This window comes from Carcharodon carcharias, chromosome 10 (genome assembly GCF_017639515.1).
Source record: "Carcharodon carcharias isolate sCarCar2 chromosome 10, sCarCar2.pri, whole genome shotgun sequence".
NCBI classification, from domain to species: domain Eukaryota; kingdom Metazoa; phylum Chordata; class Chondrichthyes; order Lamniformes; family Lamnidae; genus Carcharodon; species Carcharodon carcharias.
Window position 1 is genome coordinate 40,744,372 of NC_054476.1, and position 11,901 is coordinate 40,756,272.

General features: G+C 42.2%; 1 protein-coding gene across 1 annotated transcript; it reads right to left on the reverse strand.

Annotated features, from left to right (window-relative positions):
- Window positions 1-3,771: 3,771 nt before the first annotated feature.
- On the reverse strand, window positions 3,772-4,641 carry LOC121283532 (40S ribosomal protein S25-like). Its single transcript, XM_041198211.1, has 2 exons — window positions 4,468-4,641; window positions 3,772-4,052 (listed from the first exon to the last, which is right to left on the reverse strand). The coding sequence occupies exons 1-2, from the start codon at window positions 4,581-4,583 to the stop codon at window positions 3,878-3,880; spliced, it is 291 nt and encodes a 96-aa protein (XP_041054145.1). The 5' UTR covers window positions 4,584-4,641; the 3' UTR covers window positions 3,772-3,877.
- Window positions 4,642-11,901: the final 7,260 nt, after the last annotated feature.

Here is an 11,901-nt window from a genome sequence, read left to right on the forward strand (position 1 = left end):
CGAAGCTCAGCTTCTGTTCTTGGACGGTGTACTGGCGTCATGAGCCACCTTCGCTCTTGTCACCCAACAGCCAACCCGAAGCACTGAAGAGCCCCGGCACCTGGAGTGTCTGAGGATGTAGGCATTGTGGGAGCTGCCTGGGAACCTGGCACAGACTTGTAAAATCTGCATTCTGTGATCACACACTATCTGCACGTTCCTGGAGTGGAAGCCCTTCCTGTTGACAAAGGCACTGGGCTCACCTGCTGGTGCCTTGATGGCCACATGTGTACAGTCTATTGCACCCTGGACACGGGAAGCCAGCAATGGCTGTGAAGCCTCTGGTTTGCTGTATCTGACTTGTGTGGTCGCAGTGGAAGTGGATAAAGGTGGATACCCGGCTGAACAGAGGGTCTGTAACCTGCTTGACACAAGTGTGGACATCTGATTGGGAGACACCGCAAAGATCACCCACCGAACCAGAGGCATAGAAGTGGAGGGCAACTGTGAGCTTCAGAGCCGCCTGCATGGAGTGTCCACCGACACAATTAGGCGCGATCTCAGGGCCAATCATCTGACAGATGTAGTTGACTCTTTCTCTTGACAGTTGGAGCCTCCTTTGGCACTGCACCTCAATCATATTGAGGTAGCTGCTTCGCTGCCTGTATACCCTGGCAGTAGGATAGTGGTGTCTTCTGTGGCCCCTTCCACCTTGGACAACCTCTTGGCCCTGTGCCCCTTATGCCTGCGCCTGGACATCCAAAGGTGGCTCCCCTGGAGGCTGATTGTCCACTCCTGGCCTCCTCCTTATTCTAGCCCTCCCTTCCTCCTCAAGAGCTGCCTCCAGTGGAGATGTCAGAATCCATACCCAGGCTAAATGGAGGTCTTTGGAAAGCTGCAAGCCCGATAAAGATTCCTGACTGCAGACTGCTGAGCTGAAGCTTCAAAATACAGAGAAAGCTGCTGGAATTCGTTCTGAACTGCTACAGATCACACAGGCAAGTTTAAAATACTTGCTGCGTAAAACATTGATAACCTCACTGAGCTCACAGATCTTGCCCGTGGATGAGTTTTGTTAAAAAGCCACTTATCCGCCCAATCGTTGCGCCCATGTGCCGAGCCAAAGATCGCACGGGTGCCTCAAAATCGGCGTCGATGGCCAAGTTAAGGGCCTTAACTAGCCCTTTAATTAATGGCAGGCGCATGTCGTACTTCATCGTGCGCCCGCCCAGCTAAATATCGTGATGGCGCACGGTGACATCAGGACGCTCGCCTGACATCACTGTGCCCTATTTTAGGCACGGGCATGCGCGCACCCCCCCCCCCCCCCCCCCCCCCCCCCCCAACACACACACACACACACACACACACACACACACACACACACACACACACACACACACACACACACACACACACACACATCATCCAGAAAATTTTGCCCGTAAAGTAATTTCTGAAATTTACAATCCTAATTTATGACTTGAAAAATTAAGGAAGGTCAGAAATGTTTGTTCTGTCTACTAAGTTTGAGGTGTCAAAAATGCAGTTGCTGTGGAGATACTTTGAGCTAGTTATATCCAATCTTGATAAGACAGTAGTTTCTTTGCTAACTTTGAGAGGTGTCAATTCACAGTTGCAATACCAAGTCTTAACAAATGTTTGCCAACATCTGCAAAGATTAACTGAGATCAGCATATGTAGATTTCTCAGGATCAGAAAGAGCTTACGAGACAGCATAATGAGTCTCTGTCAGATTCTTACTAAAATGGTAAAACCTGCAGCTGCACCTTCTGTCCAGCAACTGCCCAGTTCAGAGAAACCTGCTGCTTGGTATGCATCTGGGACACAGGAGGTTATGTCATGTGGACGGGAAAGGGGCCAAGGGTGACGTGGAAGGAATTAGGGTCCCTCCTCTCTCCCTCCAACACTGCCTCGTCTGCCCCCATTTTTTCGTGATGGGTATTTTCTTTGTTTTTCAGTGTTTTGTGTTCTTTATTTAGTGCACTTTTGACCACTGACTTGACTGTGAACAGTGTTTTGTTACATTCGACTTATTTTTGGTTTGTGTTGTTCATTTGTATATTTATGCCTTCATTTAAAAATGTTCCAGTTCAGATTTGTTGTTTATTTGAATTATGTTATTAAGTTATAGTTATCTTCTATTTAAGTGTTCAGTGTTTTTGATATCGTAATAACACATTTGTAGCTGTCTGTAAAAAAAATTTTATGGAAAACATTTATTCATAAACATAACGTAAGGGATACAAAATCTTGAATTTGTGACAACACTGTAAACTTTAACTTAAGCAACTGCACTAATATATTTTGAATAATAACTACTTCAACTTTTTCACATTTTTAGAAATAAAATAAAACTTTTTAAAAAAACTTTACCACAACAATTCTCTTGTCTTATTTTGGAAGGGAGGAGAGGGGATGGAGGGAGGAAGAGAGGGAAACATCAAAAATTTTCAAAGCTCAATGTCCAAAAGCAGTAGTGACCAGACGAAATGTTACACAGGTCACTAATGCCCTGTTGAAAAGACCCAGATATGAAGTTTTATCTCCATTGTTAAGGCAATGCAGCATTTTGAGTTTGGCTTCAGGTCTTTCTTCTGCAATTCTGCTATTTATTCCATTAAAAAGTGCTTTCATATTTAACAAGGTGGGCCTGACTCATGGAAGTGCCTGTAATAAGCTTCAGCTAAAGTCATTTTGTAAAATGTATTTACGATGCATTTTAGTGCAGTGTGGTGTATTATAGTTTTGAGTCCCTTTTAATGCAATGTTGATTTTACAGAGGTGTCCCATCGCTTTCTTGCCAAAGCCTGGTGTCCTGACACACAGCTCATCTGGCATCATTTCATATGACGTCCTTTGCCTATTCACAATCAAGGGTGGGTGATTGATCCGCTTGTTCAGCAAACAGACATATTGTCTGCAAAAACTCAGCAGGTCTGGCTGCATCGGCGGAGAAGTGCAAAGTTAACGTTTCGAGTCCTCATGACCCTTTTTGGATTTCCAGCATCTGCAGTTTTTTGCTTTTATAAACATATTGCCTGACTCTCTTCATGGTTCCTGTGCCTACGTCAAGCCCTCAGTCCTCAACATAAGTAGAACGGTTCCAATAAGCAGAGCAGAAATTGAGATGTGCCAGGATTGAGTGTGATTTCAGATCAAGTTTGTAATCTCCACTGGATTCTGGAATACCTGTTGGAGAGATAGTTAACATCACCTTATAGAGGGCTTGGTGTGTCCTTTTAAGCATCACACTTTTCTAAAGCAATTGAAATAGCCAAATTAGCTTGTAAAAGTAAATGCAGAACTCCTTTTTGAGATTTCAAATTTACTATTTAACAGGCTTCTTTGGATCAACATTGCATTAAAGGGACTCAACTGTAATACACCACATATTTTACAAAATAACTTTATCTAAAGCTTCCAAGAGTCAGGCCCACCTTGTTAAATATGAAAGTGCTTTTTAATGTAATAAACAGCAGAATTGCATGACAAAGTTGTAAAAAGATTTAAATTTCTACCTTTCTTACACTTTATGCACATTATATATACTTTCAACATCTTTCAAACATATGTAAACAAAAATCACCCACCTAAAGAATTTCTCCAAAATGTCTGCTGCCTCTCTTCACTGCAGTTAGACCAAGAATGAAAGTGTGTAAAGAAATCCACATAAATACTTGCCTTTCATCAGGGCATCTAGGCAAAGTTAGCGCTGTCACGTCAATTTAAATAGAAGCCCTTCAGTTTTTTTTAAATTTTACACTTGTATCTAAATATCCTCACTTGGGATCCACTCCAGAACCTGTTCACATGCCATCTGCAGCAGCAGGTGCATCCCCTTGGTGTTTCGTGTGTAAATTACCTGTGCTCTGTGTTAACACACCAGTTTGATCGTACCTTTCGTAAGCAGATCCTGTAGGGCAACCCTGGCCAGAGAACCTCTGATCTTTAGTCTTTCAGAGATGACTGCAGGCATGATGAGCTTATAGTTTGGTACCTCTTTCAAAAGTTTATCATATGTGGCTTTGTTAAACAGGATCAAGTTGTTTCTTTTCCCACCTATTTCCATTATTTTTAAATATTTTAAAATCTTTTGTGCTCCCCCCACCCCCCCCCAGAGCTATACCTTGAGTGCCTTACCATCCATTCTTAATTAGCACATTCGTTTAGTTAACATCACCAACTTTAACACCTATGTGTTCTTTTGTTCTGTTGTCTGTGACATCTTTTGATGATCTGCTTCTATCACTGCTTGTTTGTCCCTACAACCACACCAACCCCCTCCACTTCTCCCCCAACCCCACACACACCTTAAACCAGCTTATATTTCACCCCTTCCTTGGATTCACTCAGTTCTGTTGAAGGGTCATGAGGACTCGAAACGTCAACTCTTTTCTTCTCCGCCGATGCTGCCAGACCTGCTGAGTTTTTTCAGGTAATCCTGTTTTTGTTTTCAAGTTGTTCAGATTGTCCCTTACTTTTCCTTCCAACCGTTTCTTCTTGACCTTGCCTCTAGTCTCGTTTACTGGATCTTTATCCTTTTTGCCCCCATCTTTTTTTTTGTCATCTTTAGGAGACATGTTGTCGCTTCAAGATGTCCAAGACGAAAAGGAAGAGCCCCTGCTCTGGCAGCCTAGGAGTAGCGTACTCAGCTGTGCAGTTAAAAATCCCGAGTTGGAAGTTCGAATGCAGTGCGCTTTTAGCACACACATGCATGCGTCGGGACTTCAAGATGCGCAATTTTCAGGCTACGCTGCCGGAGCACTGATAAGTAATGAGGAAGTGAAGGCCCAATATGTATTATTGCGATTTTGAATGTATATTTTATGTGAACATCATGATATCAACTAGAGATTGGAAGTGAATAAAGGTTTAATGGAGATTTTTAATGAAAGGGGAAAGAATTGTATATATTTGTCATAACGTGCAAGTAATATATTGTGCTAGCATTCAAATTGTCTGACTGTAAATTTCTTAGCACCAAATTCTCACTTTACTACCTTATCTGTCATAATGCGATCTCTTTCTTATACCCCACTCTCCTCCATCATATATAATGTTATAAAGAACAAGACATCAGCAAGGAGAACGAGACTTTAAAGAGCGAGACTTAATTGAGAAGCCACTTAGTCAGAAGGAGCCGGGAGATAAAAACAAAAAAACTGCGGATGCTGGAAATCCAAAACAAAAACAGAATTACCTGGAAAAACTCAGCAGGTCTGGCAGCATCGGCGGAGAAGAAGAGTTGACGTTTCGAGTCCTCATGACCCTTCCATAGAACTGGGAGAAACAGTGGCAGAGAGGCGCACCTACAAAGGAACGGAGCTTCGGTTTCCAGTGAGCGCTGAGTTTGAGAGAGAAAACATTTAAACAGTGACCTCACAGGAAAGCCGTAAGTCGATTGGTTGATGAGTAAATGATGTTAAGGACTGTTTGTATAGAGCTGGAAAGTAGAAAAAGTAAACTTTTAAATAACCCTGAAGTATCTTACTTTATAATTAATAAATTTAGAGACACTAGCAGAAGGGAAGTAAGAAACTAGTGAATCATTGTTTCTTTTATTCTTAACTGATAGTGTTTATTGGATTACTGGATTACTAAAGTACAGTAAGTGGGGTGAGGGAGGACTAATTTAATTCAAAATTAATGAAGAAAATAATTAATAGTTACTTAATTAAGATACAATCAGGATGGCAGGGCAGGTAATGTGCTGTGACTGCAGGATGTGTGAACTCCTGGATACCAGTATGATCCAAGGCAAACACATCTGCAGTAAGTGTATGTGGCTTGAGGAGCTTCAGCTCAGTCATAGAGCTGCAAACACTGTGACACATCAGGGAGGGGGAATGTTACCTTGACACTTTGTTCCAGGAGGCAGTGACAGCCTTTAGGATAGGGTCTTCTGTTTTAGTCAGTGGACAAGGACAGGCGGGTGTGACTGCAAGTAAGAAAGGTAAAGGGATCATAAAGATAGAAGTGAAGAAGCCTCAGCCCTTGCAATTGTCCAGCAAGTCTGAGGTGCTTGCAACCTGTATAGATGACAGTGAGGACTGCAGGGTGGATGAGCAAACTGATCAGGGCACCATGCTACTGGACATCATCAAGCAGGTTTTGGGGGGGGGGGGGAGTGGTTGGAGATAACAGAAATATAGTGGTAGTAGGGGACAGTATAGTGAGGGGCATAGACAGTTCTCTGCAGTCGAGAGCTAGAGTCCAGAAGGCTGTGTTGCCTGCCCAGTGCCAGTCTTCAGGACATCTACTCTGGGCTGGAGAGGAACTTGCAGTGGGAGAGGGAGGATCCAGTACTCAGGATCTACATAGGTAGGACTAGGAAGTAGAGTCTGCTTAGAGAGTATGAGCAACTGGGGGCTAAATTAAAAAGCAAAACTTCAAAGGTAATAATCTCTGGATTATTATCTGAGCCATGAGCAAATTGGCATAGGGTAAATAAGATTAGAGAGTTAAATGCGGGGCTCGAAGATTGGTGTGGGACAAATGGGTTTTATTTCCTAGAGCACTGACATCAGTATTGGTGAAAGTGGGAGCTGTACCATTGGCATGGTCTTCACCTCAACCAGTTTGAGACCAGTGTTCTTGTGAGTCAAATAACTAGGGCATTAGAGAGGACTTTAAATGAAATAGTGGGGGGCAGGGAATATTTGATAAATGAAAGAGAGAGGAGAAGGTAAGAGAGCAGGATAGCAATAAGGGGAAACCTTTATCAGAGCATAGCAGGATGAGAGAGAGTGCACCAACAGTTAAATATTAAATATTAAGACAAAATTAAAGGAACTCTATCTGAATGCTTGCAGCATTCACAACACGGTAGATGAATTGACGGCACAAATAGAAGTAAACAGATATGACCTAATTTCCTTTACAGAGACATGGCTGCTGGGTGATCAATGTTGGGAACTGAAAGTTCAAGGGTATTTGGCATTTAGGAATGATAGGCAAAAAGAGAAAAGAAGGTAGTGTCACATTGTTAGTAAAGGATGGGATCAGTACATTAGTGAGCGAGGATCTTAGATTGGAAGATCGAGATGTAGAATCAGTTTGGGTGGATCTAAGAAACAGCAAGGGGCAGCAAACTTTGGTAGGAATTGTTCATAGGTCATCAAATAGTAGTGGTAGTGTAGGGCACAATATAAAGTAGAAAATTAAAGGTACATGTAAGAAGGGTAACACAGTAATCATGGGGCACTTTTCTTGCAAAGTGTCCTGATGAGCGAAGATGAAAGATTTTGACGTCTCTTTTTTCAGCAGTACATTTTTATATCTGTTGTATTTCTGTTATGCTGTAAGGCATTTCTAATATCGCTTATATTTCTGTTTGTAAATAAAATGTAACCCATTTGCTGTGTAGACCAGCATGTGAAGCTCACTATGTGGTTGGAGCGAGGAGGACATCGGATGAAGGGAGAAGTCTTTGGTCAGAATTCATCATTGCTGGGGCTCATTTTGTTTTTTTTTTAAAAATAAAGACGGTTTAATTGAACAGGGACACACACACACAAACACAGACATGTCAGGACATGTCCTTAAGGCTGTTGGCCCAGACTAATTGCACCCAGACATTCTGTCTACAACTGTCATAGACAATGGCCTCTCTGGATATGAATAAATGGCTTTCTTCGTGCCTTATCAAGGTGCAGATTGCTGATATGCACCTGGAGACGTTTATACCCCCATCACCCTTGCTGAGAGCAGGAAATGACCGCATGCAGGTGATCTTGCATAGCTATGGTGGGATTGATAAGGCACTGAAACCCAATTGGATGACCCAATTTGAGGTCTTTCCTTATATGTCAAGGGACCAGGGTTCAAAAGGGGTATAAAGCCACAGTCCACAAGGACATAGCTGCTGCAGCCAGGGAAGTGTTACCTGGTCAGTCACGGGAAGTTGTGCGGAAGAATTCGTTCAGCGAACTGACCACCCAGGAATGAGCTCCCGCACATGGGTCTTACTAAGCAGTTGGTGTTTTATGTATATGCTACTGCTCAATGGGCTAATGAAGGTTTTCCACATGAAATGAAATTTGTATCCAAAGTTGTTTTGCGTCATTGATATTTATTACAGGGTCTGAACCTTAGACGGAAGTGAAACCCCTTGTTTCTGAGTCTTATAGAACCAACCAGAAACGGGCTATTTTAGGTCTAGTGTTGTGCAATGAGAAATGGCTAATTAATAGTCTTGTTGTAAAGGAGTCTTTAGGGAAAAGTGACCATAATATGATAGAATTTTCCATGAAGTTTGAAAGTGATGTAATTCAATGCAAAATGAAGATATGAGGGGCAAGTTGGCTGAGGTACATTTGGGAACTAGTTAAAAGGTATGACTGTAGACAGGCAATGGCTAGCATTTAAGGAATTAATACATGGTTTTCAAGAAATTTACATTCCTTTAAGGCTCAAAAAGCTAGCAGCAAAAGTGATCCAATCATGACTAAAAACAAGTTAATGATTCTATTAGATCAAGGGAAGAGACATATAACGTTGCCAAAAAAATGTAGTAAGCCTGAGGATTGGGAGCATCTTAAAATTCACCGAAGGAGAACCAAGAAATTGATAAAGGGAGAATAGAATATGAAAGTAAACTACCAAGGAACTTGAAAACAGACTGTAAAAGCTTCTATAGGTATGTAAAAAGGTTAGTAAAGACAAATGTGGGCCTATTACAGGCAAAGAATGAGCATTTACGATGGGTAATAAGAAAATGGCAGAGAAACTAAATAGATACTATGGCTGGGATTTTCCGGTCCCACCCAGTGGCAGGACTGGAAATTCTCACTGAAAGTCACTGGACTTTTGGCTGCCTTTCCAAATTTTCAATCTAGCCCACAATGTTTCCTGCTGCAGGCAGGACCAGAACATCTCAGCCTTTGGGCAAAATTTTCCCCCTCATTTTTGGGGAAGTGCAGGAGTGGGCGTGGGTGTGTGGCCCTCCAATCGGAACCCCCGATCGGGAATGGGGGCAGAGCTGCCATTTTTAGTGGGTGGGCCAATTAAGGCCCAACCAGCGTGATGTCTGCAGGGAAGCCTTAAGTGCTTCCTGTGCCGAGGGGTGGGGGGGATTCCTAAAATCGGAAGTGCGCTCCTCTCCCTGAGACTAAGTGCTGCCTCAAGGAGATCGGTTCCCAAAGTAAAAAAGTTACTGCAGTGAAAATTTCATTCACCATCCATGTCCCCTCGTGACAATGTCACATTGGGACATGGACATAACGTTAATTAGAAGTATCTGTTAAATTTTTGATTCAGCAATGAAACCTCATCCTGCCCATGGATGAGGTTTCATGCTTTTGCAGGTGGCCACCAGCGCTCCCAATCTGCCTGCCAACCTTAAGGTTGGACAGGCAGGTCCATTAATGAGCTTAATTGATTTTTGAATGGCCTCAATAGGCCATTGACAGGTCGGCGGGCGCACAGCTGACTCAGCTGTGCCTCCGCCTACCTGAAAATGCAAATGACATGGGATGACGTCGGGAGTTCCGCCGACATCATTTTACATGTCGGCGAGTAGGCCCGCCCCCGTTCACCGACGGGAAATTTCTTACCTTTGTGTCTGTCTTCATGGAAAAAGATACAAAAAACCTCTCTGAAATATTGGGGAGTCAAGGAACTAGTGAGATTGAGAACCTGAAAGAAATTAGTATTAGCAAAAAAGTAGTGCTTGGGAAATTAATGGGACTGAAAGTTGATAAATCCCCTGGACCTGATGATCCACATCCCAGAGTGCTGAAAGAGGTGGCTATAGAGATAGTGGATGCATTGGTGATCATCTTTCAAAATTCTGAAGATTCTGGAATAGTACCTGTGGATTGGAAGGTAGCAAAAGTAACCCCACTACTTAAGGAAGGTGGGAAAAGTTAAACAGAACAACAGACCTGTTAGCCTGATGTCAGTAGTGAGGATAATGCTGGAAAATTATACAGGATGTGATAACTGGGTGCTTAGAAAATAGTGGTGGTATTGGGCAAAATCACTTTGGATTTATAAAAGAGAAATCATGTTTAACAAACCTGTTGGGAGTTTTTTGAGGATGTTACAATAAGGATAAGGCAGAACCAGTAGATGTGGTCTATTTAGATTTTCAGAAGCCTTCTGATAAGGTCCCATGCAAGAGGATAGTGAGCAAAATTAGAGCACATGGAATTGGGGATAATATGCTGGCATGGATTGAGGATTGGTTAACAGACAGAAAACAGAAAGTAGGGATAAACATATCCTTCTCAGGTTAACAGGCTGTGACTAGTGGGGTATCACAAGGATCAGTGCTTGGGGCTCCAGATATTCACATTCCAAATCAATGATTTAAATGTGGGGACCAACTGAAATATTTCCAAGTTTGTTGAAGACATGAAATGTGGTGGGATTGTGAATTGTGAGGAGGATGCAAAGAGGCTTCAAGGGATTTAGACAGGCTGTGTGTGTGGGTAACAACATGGCAGATAGACTATAATATGGAAAAATGTGGGTTATCCATTTTGGTAGGAGAAACAGAGGTGCAGAGTATTTCTTAAATGGTGAGAGATTGGGAAATGTTGATGTCCAAATGGACTTGGGTGTTCTTGTTCACAAGTCATTGAAAGCTAACATGCAGGAGCAACAAACAATTTGAAAGGCATATAATATGTTAGCCTTTATTACAAGGGCATTTGAGTACAGGAGTAAGGAATTCTTGCTGCGGTTATATGGAGTCTTGGTGAGACCACACCTGGTGGATTGTGTGCAGTTTTGGTCTCCTTACCTAAGGAAGGATATACTGACCATTGACGAAGTGCAGCTTCACCAGAATAATTCCTGCGATGGCAGAATTGATCCATGAGGAGAGAATGAGGAGATTGGGCCTGTATTCTCTACAGTTTAGAAGAATGAGAGGTGACCTAATTGAAGTATACAAAATTCTTACAGGGCTCAACAGGGTAAATGCAGGATATTTCCAATGGTTGGGGGGGCAGGGGGAGGTCTAGAACCAGGGGACACAGTCTCAGAATAATAAGTAAGCCATTTAGGACTGAGATGAGGAAAACTTTCTTCAGTGATAAGGTGGTGAATCTTTGGAATTCTCTACCCCAGAGGGCTGAAACAGGAAAGAAAGACTCTCCACACAATAAGAGCCAAATCCATTTATTCACATAAGCTGTGATGAGTCTGGCTCGCTACAAAGCATGAAGCCCTGGTTGTGGAAATAGCTTTCAGCTGTTCGATCCAGCTGAAAATGAGGAAAATGGACCAACTGCAATACTGTTTTGTGCCACTTGTCACAGTAAAAAAAAAGTAAAGAAACAGGTGCAGGAAGAACTGAGTCCAGATTTTGCACAGACCAAATAAAACCGAGTCCAAAACTAAACTTTATCAGTGAGCACAAAGATTTCAGTAAGGGCTTTCTGAGGACAATTGGCACAAAATCTATTTTCCCAGTTATTTACCTACTCTATGAGCCTCTGTCGGCTATATTTCATCAAAGTTCAATATCTTGCTGTAAGAATTGGTATTTCCTACTTATTTGTGTCTAATATTTCTTCATCATGCTGTTAATACACTGACAATGGGCATGCATACTTTGTGGTAAATTGAGTTAAGTATCCCTCATTTCAGTAGCAGCCATAGTACCCCTCACCATCCACCATGTGTATGACTAGAATGATTATTTTTTCAACTGGTAGAGAAACTTTTTGTTTTGATTAAAACTACATATTTTGCCTCTTTTTGTTTTTGTATTATTCTTTTTATCCAAAATATAATTCTTGTCTGCTAACTTTTGATCTAACACCTAAGAGTGTTCACCAATCTCAAATTGTGGCAGTGAACAGGCAACTTCCAACACTGGCCTCTACTAATGCTGCTCTTCAATCAGCCATCCAAGGTGCTCAATGAAAGCCATGCCTTGTTTGTCAC

Bases quoted from the DNA above. Each gene is read 5' to 3' on its own strand.
- LOC121283532 (XM_041198211.1), bottom strand. From the start codon at position 4,583: ATGTCTCCTAAAGATGACAAAAAAAAAGATGGGGGCAAAAAGGATAAA. The intron at 4,053-4,467 runs GAACAACTTGAA...AGGTGGGAAAAG, and splicing joins GGAAAAGTAAGGGACAATCT to AAACAACTTGATCCTGTTTA.